This window comes from Cervus elaphus, chromosome 33 (assembly GCF_910594005.1).
Source record: "Cervus elaphus chromosome 33, mCerEla1.1, whole genome shotgun sequence".
Taxonomy (NCBI): domain Eukaryota; kingdom Metazoa; phylum Chordata; class Mammalia; order Artiodactyla; family Cervidae; genus Cervus; species Cervus elaphus.
This window is the reverse complement of record NC_057847.1, coordinates 59958994-59973671: the sequence shown is the minus strand read 5'-3', so window position 1 is coordinate 59973671 and position 14678 is coordinate 59958994. Positions and strand designations below refer to the sequence as shown.

The following is a 14678-nucleotide window of genomic DNA, read 5'->3' as shown; positions in this document are numbered from 1 at the left end:
GACTAGCAATGGATTTAGGACACTTTAGTTATCTTCTCTGGATCTCACTTTTTCAAATTTTTTAATAAAAGAAGGTGATTGGATTAGATGATTTTTATGGCATGTGATTTCAAAAAGATTAATAAAATCAGGGAAACAAAAAGGTTAGTGAGAATATCCTCAGAAAATAAAGATTTTCTTTAGAAGTGTCTGTTCATTTGTATGAAATAGACGTTATTACATCTAGGTGAATAAGGACTAATGAGACTTAATATTCTCAAGCATTTTATATTAGACTATTATTATACTTTCTTAGCATGTTAGTAATTTGGTCCATTTTATCCGTTTCCAGTGTACAATTTCTACATAGTTTATTTGTCCATGTACATACCTACTTTCAATTAAAGAAAACCTTATGAAATACGGCTTTAAATTAACAGTCATCTATTGCTGCAAAACAAACAACCACAAAACTTAGCAGCTAAAAATGTAGGTAACCACAACAGCATTTTTTGTGAAAGATGGTTCATCTGCTCTGAAACATTTGCTTTACTAGTTGAGGTAGTATTTTCTTCCACTTCTTAAATGTGAAATTTCTAGTAATATTAATAGTGTATTCCTTTTCTTAAAGTTTGTGCCAAACTTAGTGGTGTTTTAAGATTTCATTCAAAATATAGTCATCTTTAATGAGAAATAATTTAATCCATATTATGTTGGGCTCCATGTAAAAGCAATGTTTTAGTCATACCTACTTTTATTTATTGATTATTTCATAGGTAAATTAAAGGTCTTCGAATCGAACTAAGTTATATTATTCTTACTGTTTTTTTAGTGAAAGATTTCCATGAACACTAAAATTACATTGTTTTGTGAGAATTCTTATACTTTAAAATTTAAATCAATATTGCTAAATATTTAAATCAGTGTTATTAGCATTGAAACATGTAGGGACAACACTTAAAATGCTGCCCAAATTGCATATTATAGTCTGTAGTTTTAAACAACATTTTAAAATATTCTAAAATGTCATAAGTGTTATGCTGTGTTTATTGTGTTTGATAAACTTTAAATGTTGATAGTTCTGTAATGTGAGGAAATAAAAAAGAAAATTACAAATTTTTTCTCCTCACAAAAGTATTTTCTCCTATTTGAATTTGGAATAATATTATGACCATTTTTTGTTGTTGAGAAATAGTTTTTGTGATTACTTTAATAATTGAGCATTCTCAGGAATCAGTAAGCCATTTATTTACGTAAAATGTCACTTAAAATTATCTAATTCATTTCAATTTTTTTTCTGTATCATTTCTCTGCTTTAATATGTGGCTTTAAATTCAGTTTCCAGATGTTAGCATTTTTGATAAGGAGTACATTGAATTTTCTACATGATTTTAATGATAAATTTAGGTTGAAACTTAGTAGCTTACTGCTGATATTAACTTATGAAAGTATTTTTTCTTGCTGTCCCTTTTTTTATTAGGTGAGTGTGGTCCAAGATTCAGTAAATATATCAGGACATACTAATACAAATACGCTAAAGGTGCCTGAATGCCGACTAGCAGAAGATTTAGGTAATCTCTGGGAAAACACAAGATTTACAGATTGCAGTTTTTTTGTGAGAGGACAAGAATTTAAAGCTCATAAATCTGTTCTTGCAGGTACTTTCTACTTTTGAGTAATATATGGCATTTCTTTCATAAAGTTTTGCATTAAATAATGATGCTTAATCTTGTTACAGCTCGATCCCCAGTTTTTAATGCCATGTTTGAACATGAAATGGAAGAAAGCAAAAAGGTAAACCTTGTTTAAAGGGCTCACATCTAATTTATATACATGTAGAATATTGGAATGTGTATTTTAAAAGTAACAGTGCATGTTCTTATTGTTATGATTTTAGAATGAAATAAGAGGATGGGGTGAAATGGGTTCTATAGTAGAAAAATAGATGTAGCTTAATGTGGACTAGCATTCCAAATAACAGCTATTGCTATCGTGAGGTGTCACAATAGCAAAATAAGTGGATAGTTGATATCAAAATGATAGCTATCTGAAAGGACTGTTCTGATCCATACCTATTTGAGAGTTCTCCAGTTAAGGTGTATATTCCTTCTTTCTAGACTTTCGAGTTGCACTTTTGAGTTGATTTTGGAATTTGTTTTCTAGAACAGAAACAATTCCTACATTCTTTTTACCACTATAATAAGAATATTGTGTATTATATTTAATAAAGGACATAGGTGATAGGGAAGTCACTCAGTCGTGTCCGACTCTGTGTGACCCCATGGACTAATGTAGCCCACCAGGCTCCTCCGTCCATGGGATTCTCCAGGCAAGAATACTGGAGTGGGTTGCCATTTCCTTCTCCAGGGGATCTTCCCGACCCAGGGATTGAACCCTGGTCTCCACATTGCAGGCAGACACTTTAACCTCTGAGCCACCAGGGAAGCCCAGTAAAGGACATAAATTATGTTTATTGTTAGTCTACTTGAACTGTAATACTACCCATTTGGTTTTCCCAGGTATTTCTCTTTCATCTGCCATTTTGAAATGTAGTCAGACTAAAGACCAGAGATTGATTTTTGCTGATTGTCTTACATGTGAGCCTTATTGCTCCAACTTATTGCAACTCATAGGTTTATTTACGTGGCTCAGCTTTATCCTCCCTGCAGAACTAGAGGCTGCAATAAAATAGCTGCTTTCTTTCCTTTGATTGTTGGTCTGGCCCGGTAGTGTGATCAGTCTTCTGGTCAATGATGTCAAATGTTATTGTCATCAAAAGGTCAGAAATGTTTGGTATTGTTTTATTATATATATATATATAGTGTTAGATATTTAACTTCATTGATCTCAGGAGAGAAACCAAATGCAAAGATTCAGGAGTTAAAAAGCAACCAGTCGTCTTTGGACTTGAGTATGTCCCAAGCAGAGAGATGATGTACCAGAAGATAGTATCACGTGCCGTTTTTGTAGGAGATTTCTGAGGTTGTGAACTCTGATACGTTCTCAAATACGTGACCTTACCTTTACTTAAAGTTGGGACTAAGAACCATTATAGGGTCTTAGGCGTGGTATTACAACCTAATTCTTTTAAACAAAAAAAGTTAATAGCCATCTTCCTCTAAGATAGTGATCAGAAACTGAATAAAGATATATTTAGTTTGGCCTTACAGATTTGTTTTTATTTGTATTTGACTTTTTAACTGAGAAACTGGGGTTTCTGTTTCTACATGGTAGTGCTTGACTTGGTATACTTCTTCTTAGACCTGCCTGCTTAACTTTTAAAATACGCTTTAATGAATATTTGAGTTGTACATTGCTTAAGTGCAGACTCGGGGCTTTTAAAACTATTGTCAGTTTTGCTCTGGTTCATTGTCTATGTGTTTTTTTTTTTTTAATACAACATTTTTTTATGTTTTCAATACCAGAATCGAGTGGAAATAAATGATGTAGACCCTGAGGTTTTTAAAGAAATGATGAGATTCATTTACACAGGGAAAGCGCCAAACCTTGACAAAATGGCTGACAACTTGTTGGCAGCTGCAGACAAAGTAAGTAATTAGGTCTTAAAGAGCTGAAAAATGTCCTCAAACTTGACATATCTAGAAAGCTATCATCAAATGAGAACCCTCTATAACTTGAAGTATTGAATTAATTTATACTATTCATGGATGCCTCTTGAGAGTATTATGAAATAACGCAGTGGGATAACATGGAAATGAAAAAATTTTAAATCAATAAGACATAAAAATACCTTGAGCTAATTTAGAGTATATGGAACAAATGGAATGTTAACGTCAGACTCAGTAGTTTTGAGTGTATCTTTACTTTGTTTTATGAGAACACACACACAGTAGTGTGTATAACTTATTGCAATTTTGAGATAGTCTTAAGATATAGTGCATGACATTCATCTATAAAAAAGGAAGAAAATATTGTGTATTTTTTCTAATTTAATCCTGTATTCATAAGATTTATTTTTTGATACAAGGATGTAGAGAAAAAAATCTTATTTTGTAATGTTCTTTTACAGTGCTTATTTCTTGAAGATAGGGAAACAGTGTAAAAGTGGCAGGAAATTTCAAAGTCAGTAGTTCTCAATCCTGAAAATGCTAAAACCCATTGGGAGCTTTCTCCAAAAGTACTAATATCCATGCTACTTCTGTCCATGTATATGTCTGTATGTGTATACATGAATACATATTTATAGTGATAATTATACTCATTTTGAAAAATGTTACCATTGGGAGAAACTGGGACAAGTGTATATGGAGTCTTATTTCTTACAACTTATTCAAATCTGTGACTGTCTCAGAATTTAAATGTAGAAATGCCATTATAATGGAACGAAAAATACAAAACACGTAGACATGAGTCTGACAAAAGATGTTCAAGACCTGTATGCTGAATATTATAATATACTGATAACAGAAATTCAGGTACACCTCAGTAAATGGAGAGGAAGTTTTGTTAATGGACTAGAAATTTTAACATTGTTAAAATTTCACTTCTCTTTTGATTAGTAGAACCAGCATGTCAGTATCAAAATCCTAGCTTGCCTTTGCAGGGATGAGGGGTGCAAATTGACAAGCTGTTTTAAAAATGTACATGCAAGTGCACGGACCTAAAATAATCAGATAACTTTGAAAAAGATTATTAATAAAATGGAAAACTCATAAAGCTTTAGTATTTGACACCGTTGTATTGGTGACAAGATAGACAAATAACTCATTGAAGCAGAATAGACAGTACAGAAATAGACTGTCACATGTATGACTATATAATTTTTGATGAACATGCAAGGATAGTTGATTGGAGAAACAATAGTCTTTTCAGTAAATGGTGCTGTAGGAATTGATAGTCTGTACCAAAAAGATAAACTGTGGTTGAACTCTTGAAAAAAACCAAACTCTGTATGTGTGTACTTCACATCATATACAAAAAGTAACACAGAATAGATTATAAACCTAAAAAAATCTTAAACTTCTAAAAGAAAATATAGGAGAATGTTTTCATAGCCTTACACTAGGCAAAGCCTTCTTGGCTATGACACCAAAAATACATAAAAGGAAGAATGATAAATTGGGCTTCAATGAAATTTAAAACTTCTTCAGAAGACACAGGTGAATAAAAAGACTAGCCACAGACTGGAAGAACATATTTGCAAAGCATAACGGATGAACAGCTTTTATCCAGAATATATATGATAAAGGACTTTCATATTCAGACTATACAAAGAACTCTCAAAACAATTATAAGTAAACAAAGTTATTTCTAAAAATAAAAATATTTGAATAGACACTTCTTAAAATAATGTCCATTCAGTATATCAAAAGATGCTCTACCTCGTTAGGGTAGTGTAAGTTAAAACCACCGTGAGATACTTCTTTGACTGTTACAACAGCTAAAATTATTAAAACCATACCAAGTCTGGTCAAGGATGTGGACTGTCATATACTGCTTATGAGAGTGTAAAATGATACAACCACTTTGAAAGACCGTTTGGCAATTTTTTTAAAGTTTTACACTTAACCATGTTATCCAGTACATTTATTTATAGGTTTATACTCGAGAAAAGATAGCATATGCCCATTTAATGACTTATATGAATGTTTATAGCAGCTTTATTTGTAACAGCTAAAAACTGGAAATACCCAAATGTTCATCAACAGACAATGGGATACCATTGAGCAATAAAAAGCATAGAACTACTGATACACAGACAATAGCATGCGTGAATCTTAAAATAATTATAATGACTGGAAGCCAGATAAAAACAAGTGCAAATTGTATGATTTCTTTTATAGAAGACTTCAGAAAATGTGAATTCTAGCAGTAGAAAACATATCAGAGGTCTTGCCTGGGGTGGGGTGAGAAAGGAGGATTACAAAGAGATAGAAGGAAACTTTGGGCATAACGATTGTGTTCACTCTTGATTTAATGATGATTATGTGGCTGTATGAACAATATGTGCATTTTCTTGTATGTCAATTATACCTCACTAAAGCTGCCAAATATGTTCTCTTCACATGTATGTCAAATACAAATTATGGTTATGAGTATTAATCTTTATAATTTTTCTTCAGGATTAAATAGTGACAATATGCAGTGTCCTGACTGGTGTTTAAAATAGTAGAAAAGAGAAATATACTCATTAAGAGTATTGAGTAATAAGGGTATTTTTTTGTTTGTTTTTTGAGTTCTAAGAGGTTTTTAAAGTATAAACCTCTGTTTTAAAAATACACTATACCTTACATGTGTGCTCAGTCACTCAGTCATATCCCTTTGGACTTCAGCCCTCCAGGCTTCTCTGTCCACAGGTTTCTCCAGTCAAGAATATTGGAGTGGGTTGACATTTCATCCTGTATCTTGAACTTAGATAGAAATTTCTTAAGAAAAATTAGTCTTTGTCTTGAATGCAGTAACTCATACTTTCTTTATATTTAAAACAACTTAAAAGACTTTTAAAGTACCCTCAGTTTGATGTGTAATGTGCTTTAACTTCATTTCCTAAGTTATAAATACCATGTATTTAGAACTCGGTAGCTTGAATAAGTGTTTACTGTTGTGTTTTCCTTTCTGGATAGTATGCACTGGAACGACTGAAGGTCATGTGTGAAGAAGCTTTGTGTAGCAGCCTCTCAGTAGAGAATGTTGCTGACACCCTTGTCCTTGCAGATTTGCACAGTGCGGAGCAGTTGAAAGCACAAGCCATAGACTTTATTAACAGGTAAGCTGTGCTTGCATCTCAGTGGACACGACACCTTCAGCAGCTTTCCACCTGGCTTTTTCTTAAGTGTGTTTAAATCTTCAATGCAGGTGCAGTGTACTTCGACAGCTTGGGTGTAAAGATGGGAAAAACTGGAACAGCAAGTAAGACGACATCAGTTTCTGACTTAAAGTTGATCTGCATACATGAAATTACGTGTTTGTTGCATAGCCTTTTGTTCATCTACAATAAGTATGAATCCAGATATTAGTGACGTGAAGCAAACTGCCAGTTTAAAAAAATAATAATTTAACCACGTAGTGGATTCTTGAGGCTATGCTCCCTTGTAGATCAGCTTATAATGTGAACTGGGATGGACATATATGTTCATATTGGCATGTAGCTCAGTCCAGGTATTTCAGTGACTGCTAGAGACCCTATGCCTGCCCCTTCAGGAAGCATTTCTAAAAATGTGGGAAATATTTATTTTATCCTATGAGGAAATGTACCCTCCAGATTAGCCTGGAAAGTCTTGACATTTGAATGCCACTGCTTCTTAGGGCAGCCAGGTACTTTGCATCACATTCTGCATTAGGTTAATTACCTAGCCTTCCAGAAATGGTAGCAATTTGATTTTTCCCCTGGTAAAACTCTAGGGGGCAGGGCAGTCATGACGTCTTTCTAAGCCTGAGTCTTCAGAATGACATAACCATGAGAATTTATTATTCCCTTTTTTTTCCCCTTTCTTCACTCATTTTTAGAGTGACTTTTTTACTCTTTGCAGTTACTCAAAATCAAAAGGAGAGTCAGTAGGTTGAAGAATTTGCATCTGCTTTTGATTAGTTTTTGCCTATAAACCGTTAAACTCTGTCTTGGAAATTATCAAAAATTGATGTAAGAAAAAGAGATTGTGTCAAAGACAAGAAAATGAATGTTTGACTTACGATTCCCTTGCTTTCATCTGTTTTGATAGATTTGAAGTTGGTTAACTGAATTCTTAATAGTTCGTGAATTCTGTTTTCTGAAGGTAAAAATGAGTGAATAATATTAAAATACTAGCTAGTCTATATATTGGTCAGTGTGTGATAGATAATACATTATCATGGTATGTGTTCCTAGAAAAAAAATAGAATGATAATTTTGTGATGCTTCATACTTTGCCACATTCAATCTCTGATTTTAGTCTGTTAAAATATTTTACAGTGTCAAAAAATATAAGCTTATTCTCTATCCCATGTAGAAACTATAGTGTATGTTGAGACCGTCAATAGATACTTACTGAATTAAATCAATGAAAATATCAGGTATATTAATAATCTATGTGATCCTAAACAGTGAGTTGAAATTGTAAATGTGGAAGTACACTAGTAATTTGATGTCAGGCACATTTTTTAATTGTTATTAGCTAATGTTTTGTTCAGCAGACATGTGCCTAGCATCAGTTGTGTGTCAAGCACTATGCTAGGGTGCTGCATATAAAAACAAGTATGAGGAAGAATCCTTGTTCTTAAGAAATTTATCTAATGACAGAAACTCATGCATGCATGTTTCATTATAATATGGTAAGTAATGTCATAAAGAAGGGTATGTGCAGGACACAAGGCTGGAGGTTTAGATGTAGAGATGACTGAGCTTTGTCTTAAAATCTGAATAAGAATAAGCAGAACTGAGGAGGAAATAAAAGCATGCAGACAGAAAGCATTGCTTGAATCCAAGTATAGATGCATGAAGCAATAGTTGATCATTCATTTGACAGATATTTATGAACACAACATATGTTTTTCATGCCTTCATGGAGTTTATGGTTTAACAGGAAATATATAGAAACTAAACAAAGTAGTTGAAATAAAGTGTAACAATAGGTAAGGCAGAGAGCATACCCATCTGAGCGTAGCAAAGGGACCTGACCTAAGTGTCAGAGAAAGTCCTTTTGAAGAATTGTTGTATAAAGACCTGAAGTATTAGTAGGAGTTACCCTGGTGAAGAAGAGGGAAGAGGTGGAAAGGTATGTCCCCCCCCCCACCCCAAAAAAAAAGGATACAGGTGTGCAATGGTTTGAAGATAAGAAAGAACAGTATGGGGACGAGGAGCATGAGAAGCTAGAGAAAAAAGGCAAAGATCAGATCATGGAAGGCCATCTAAATAGCATTAGGGCTTTTAGACATTATTCAAAGAAGATGGGCATACAGTAAAAGATTTTAACCTGGAGTAGGATGTGATCAGGTGTGTGTTTTAGCAGTCTCTCCGCGTTCTTGAGCGTGGGGTGGTTGAGGTGGTGGTGGTAATTAAGGAGCATGGTTATGTATAGGTAGGCCAGTTAGAAGGGTATTGAAGTAGTCCAGGCAAGAGATGAAGGTAAAAACTGAACTTGATTAGTGATGGTGGGGCTAGAGGGAGTAAAAGGATGTAATATTTTGAATGGGCAGCCTGTAACATTTGGGTATTATTTGGATGGTAGGTAGGTACAAAGCAGAGAAGACAGGAAACAAGCAAGGATAACTGGATTTGTTGCTGGAGTAATTGTGTTAACTCAGCATGGTGTACGTCCTTTAACAATAAACAGTTCAGTATTGTTGTTGTTGTTGTTATTAATATTATACAAAGTGCCAAAGCATGGAATGGGAGGTAGAAAGCTGGGGGAAGAACTCGGAAACTGTGTTTCTCATCTCTCTTTCTGAAGAACCTGTGTACTGGCATTGGAGAACAGCAGAAGACCTTTCTAAGGTGTTTATTGCTGAGGTAGCATGGAAGCTGGTTTGAGAAGAGCATGATAGGGGAGTAGAAGAGAAATTAGGAGACTTTTATAATAATTCAAGCATGAGATGTTGTTGACCTTACTTAACTAGGGATTCAGGATACCTTTGGGCATTCAAATAGGGCTTTAATGATTGATTGGAAAGGATGGTATCTAGGGTGACTTCCAGGTTTCTGACTTGAATCACTGGGTGATGGTGGAAGCATGAGCTGATTGGACATGAAAGAGGAAGAATTTAGGGATCAAGAGAGACATGCTGAGTTCTTATCCTCAGTCTGAAATTTATGGCTTTCAAGGCACATCCAAGTAAAGAGAACAGGCGGTTGGGGACAGACCTTGTGGGGAGGTCTAGAACTTAGCAAATCACTGTTTATCATTGTTGAGTATGATAGTTAAAATTGTGAAAGTGGCTGAGATAAGATGAAAGAAGAGTAGAGGGCAAAACTTGGAACTCTAGAGGAAACCTGTGTGTAAGAGCCAGAGAAAGGAGCGCTTGAAAGACTGTAGAAATGGCAGCAGTGGGAGAGAGCTCTGCAGACCAGTGTCATACACTTCAGGAGAGTAGAATTTGCAGAAAAATTGGACAGTTTCAGTTACAACAGAAAATACCAATAAGGTAAAGATGATATTTTAATGAATTCAAGTGGTGTGAATACATAGGGGAGACAGAATTTTGAAATCTGTAAATTTAAAAAAAAAAAATGACAGTGCAACAATGCATTTTGGAAAGTACTCCTTAGTAAACATCTCTTACTTTTACTTTTCAGCCAAGCAGCGGACATAATGGAAACATCCGGGTGGAAGTCCATGATTCAGTCTCACCCACATTTGGTAGCAGAAGCCTTCCGAGCACTAGCATCTGCACAGTGTCCACAGTTTGGTATTCCACGAAAACGGCTAAAACAGTCTTGAAACCTTCCATGAACTGTAGAAAAATGGAATTGACTTTTACTCCTCCAGGTCCAGAAGGATTCTAATACACAAACCATAAGCAAGAGTTGTTTCTGTTGTCTTGTCCACAGAACAGAAGCTGAAAAAGCATATTGCTTGCATTTCAGGTGGATAATTTATGGTTTATTCTTCAGCTTTAAATTAGACTGATTATACTCTAATTCACTTCAAGGCCTTAAATTATCTTCAGTGACTTCTCTTGTTCATGTAATACTTTAATTTTTTTATTGTGCCTTGTCATTGAAACCAAGGCTATGCAGGATTGCACTAGCTCCATAATGCAGTAATACTGATAACTGAAGATAGTAAGTTTCAAAAGGATCTTCCATTAGTTTGAGAAAGGCAGATGAATTTTGTAGGGTTTGTCCTGTACTAAAAGTTTAAAACTAGGTTTTTCTTTAAAAAAGCACTTGTGTTGGAGATGACTGGTAATGTTTCTAGTCTAAGTTCTATAAATACAGGAGAACCTGCTTACCTTCAAGGTAAGTTATGGCAATACACTGCTTCAGTTCTAATTTATTTTTCATTTCAGGGGGCAAATATGCAATGAGTTGGCCCAAATTTTTAGTGAAATTTGTGATGTTTGTATGTTAACTGTCCAACAAACTAAGAGAAGCATAACAAACCTTTATTTGTGTTTCTTTGTGAGTTTATCCAAGTTTACAATGATTGAGAACTGATTGAGGTTAAGATTTCAATAAGAAGAAAGCATGTTTAGTGCTGAATTAATTTTTTTTTAATTTATAGTGACCTACATTTACATGAAGAATTCTATATGTTAAAAGTAAGGATGACCAAATGTAAATTTAATGACTGGGCCAATTAAGAAAGATATATATGCACTTTTAATGTGTAACTTTTATATGCTAAATGGTACTCTTTTTTTTTTTTTCTTTTGAGGGAATTGATGTGGTATAATTAATTGTCTTAACTTTTGAAAGAATTTTTTAAGAAAGATGGAGGCAATGGGGATGTTTGTGATAATAGATTAAGAAAGGTATTCCCAATTATAGTTACATTGGTTTGACTTTCAGATATTCATTATTGAACTTACTACTGTTTTATCACACTTTGGAGAAGGCACCTGAGCAGTAAATGAATCCTAATCTACTCTCCTTCTAAAAACAATGAACTGTTATTATTTGAAGACCAAAGGAGAGGACCCCCAGAAATATGTCAGGCTACACCCTGAAACCTTCTTTCCTCCCTAGGTTTCTCCTGTCTGTCTCAGTTACTGTACCAACGTTGTGGATGATAATTGAAATAATGCGTAATGTGAACAGGATAAACTGTTTATAAACTGCTTTTCACAGGCCAGTTCTTTATTATAAGTGAATTTTAGCTTTAAAACACATACACATCTTCAGTTTGATCACAGCAGAGGTCTGTTCTAGTGCGTCGTCACGGCGAAGCAGGAGCGATCAGTGTCGAGTGCTGCGTCGTATTTCCTCTAGCCGTGGAGTATGCTGCTTAGGCAGGATTTGTGTTTGACCACAAGGGGAAAAAGTGTGTCACTGGAAAAAAGAATGCTTATATCTGTATATTTACCTATGTAACTATTCTCCAGATTAAAATTTGCATAATTTGTTTATTTAGTTTTTGAAGTTAGGGCAAAAGGAAAAAAAATGAAGCTAAAGTTTTAAAATAGATATTATTTTTGTTATCTATTAGGTATTTACTGAATCCTAATATACCAAGAATGATTCATATTTACATTGAACAAACACTGTCAAATAATCGTTTGTTATCCACATCAGACTGAAGTTTGAAAAGATGGTATTTTCAGATATCTTCATTTCTTCTTTGTAGTTTGAGTCTTTGTTGTATTAACTTAAATTTAATATTGAAAGACTACGTTGGGACAGAAGAAGGATTCTTACGTATGAATGGATTCTGTCCTATGGAAGAGTATTATAGGGAGCAGAAATTCACTTCTTAACTAAACCGTAAGATTGAGCCTTTAAATTTACAGTGTGCAGCTTAAAAAACACACACATACATATACACTTTAAGGATTTGAGATTTTGCCAGGGTCTTAGAAGAAAAAAATTCCCCTCTTAGGCCCTAGAATTTTGCTGTCATATATTAAAAAAAAATACTGGTGTATCCATTTATATCAAATGCACACAGATGCATTATGAATTAATTCACTGCTTGAATCTACATTTCTAACCATAGTGACTTCAGTGGTAACATCTATAATATACATTTCAGCTTACCCTTACTTTAGTGTTTATTGCAAATTCTGAAGGGTTTTATTATAAAGATTTTTTTTTTTTGTTTGGTAACACATTTTGTACCAAAAATGTCAAACACTGTGCTGTAAGGATATCCACGTTTGTAGAAATGTCCACTTTTCAGATAATATAATGCCTACCATTATGTTAACAGAATCACATGGTAGTTGATTTATTTTTTTTATTTATTATGTATATTTTTGGTATTGTGGGTTCTTGAGGCAATGTAAAACTGTTAATGTATTCTGAAGTGAGTGTTCTAATAGCTTTTTTTTTGAACTATACACATGATTTTCAGTAGACACAGATTTCGTCCAAAGCAGTGTTGCCTTTTGAACTAAAGCCTGCTCCTGTTTCCCTTTTGTCACCTAAACAGCTCTTTCTTAGAAAAGTAGTTACTGGTCTTAAACATTACATATTATAAAAGTAACCGTTGGAGAACTGTTCTTTAGATTGAGATACAGAAACACTATATTTGTGCCTTTTTCATTTTTTAATTTTAGTGTGTATCGATATTTGGAGCACAAATATGAAGGTGCCATCACATATGGCCTGCCATTGTTACCTCCTTGAATACTCATGTGTCATTGTCTTGAAATAGTAATTGGAGATCCTTGCATGTATTATGTGGTCATTAGGCAAGTGTGTGTGCGTGTGTATGTGTGTATATGTATATTTGCTTGGATTTGTGTGTGGTATGTTCAAAAGTGAATTTCTGAAAATAGGACTCAGTTAAATGTTGAAAGTTTAGGTTAGTTGAAATGTATTCCATTTAAATGTGCTTTATTTGGGGGGACAATTGAGGAAATTATAATTCTCAAAAATGTGACCAATTTACTGCATGATGAAATGTGAAAACAGTGCCTTTTTAGGACATCAGTTTTGAAATTGAGTTTAAAAATATTAATGAAATCTCTTAAAAATTTGTCATGAACATTATTGTTTTATTTTTAAACTAGATTTAAGTTAGAGCTTTAATTGCCAGATGTGTAATTAACTAATTTATTTACCCATTTAAGTTTTGTGCATAAATTCAAAATCTAAACAGAATCTTTGTATGCTTCCTGGTGTTAACTAAAATAGAACACTAGGGACTTCAGTAAGTTGTTTTAAGTCCAACTCAGCAAGCTTTTCTCAAAGCCAAGTCTACTTGAAGAGGTGAATAATTTTGAGTTGGATGTTCATGCTCTTTAATGGGTAAAATGAAAATATTCAGTGTATTCTTGCAAAACGAGGTGGGTGGGTGGGTTTTAGTGTTTTCAGATTATAAAGACAGCACTTTCAGCACACATAAGAGTATTTTGCAAACCTCTTTTATACAGATTATGAGCTCTACTTTGTTTAAGTGTTAAAATGGAATGATGTAAATTTTAGGTCCAGTTGAACAAATATTGAGTGCCTACCATGCGAGATTTCCTCTTCACTCAGAATGAAATCACCACACCGTGTCTTCTGTTTGCAGTATGTGGACTTTACGTTTGAAAAAGAACTCTTATATTTAAATCTTTTTCTGTTGTTAGAGTTTATCATTGTATACTGTAACCCAGTTAATTTTTGCCTTCAGTTTTTTAGAATGAAGATATAACTTGAGTCCCATTTTTGAAAATAAAAGTCTGCTGAAATTATTTAAAAATTAGTTCTGGGGGGAATTGATTTTCAAGATTCAAATGTATAAAGACACATTGAACTTTTCAGCCTCATTTTTAATCAGCTGATGTCAATGATGAGATACATACTTTTTGTATCTTGTTGCTGAAAATATTTTTTGCATTTCAGCACGTTGAGTTAAAATAAAGTTGTTACTACTTATTCAGAATTATGTGGTTTATTTTGTGTTTATTTGGAAAGTATGAATAATTCTTTTTCAGGTTACTGTGATGCTTTACAAGAAGAGCTATGTATTTGATGTGGTAACCTTTAGAATTATGCATAGTAATTGTCTTTTCTACATAGGGAGGCTAGTGTTTCTTTGAAACCTACTAAAGGCCTGTTCCTTGATCTGGAGATGTTGCATATATATGTACTTGCTTCCCTAGTGGCTCAGATGGTA

The 14678-nt window shown here is 33.8% G+C and overlaps 1 protein-coding gene across 7 annotated transcripts in view; it reads left to right on the top strand.

The window, feature by feature from the left end:
• The window catches only part of SPOPL (speckle type BTB/POZ protein like), a 51242-nt gene extending 36805 nt beyond the window's left edge, over positions 1-14437 (top strand). For 6 of the 7 annotated variants that reach the window (XM_043894147.1, XM_043894143.1, XM_043894144.1 and 3 more), the window contains 6 exons: positions 1460-1637; positions 1718-1773; positions 3405-3527; positions 6564-6706; positions 6796-6849; positions 10208-14437. In XM_043894147.1, coding sequence (XP_043750082.1) covers positions 1460-1637; positions 1718-1773; positions 3405-3527; positions 6564-6706; positions 6796-6849; positions 10208-10352 — 699 coding nt within the window. In that variant the 3' untranslated portion in view covers positions 10353-14437. The remainder of the gene's footprint in view (positions 1-1459; positions 1638-1717; positions 1774-3404; positions 3528-6563; positions 6707-6795; positions 6850-10207) is intronic. The other variant, XM_043894146.1, reaches the window with a different exon arrangement.
• Positions 14438-14678: the final 241 nt, after the last annotated feature.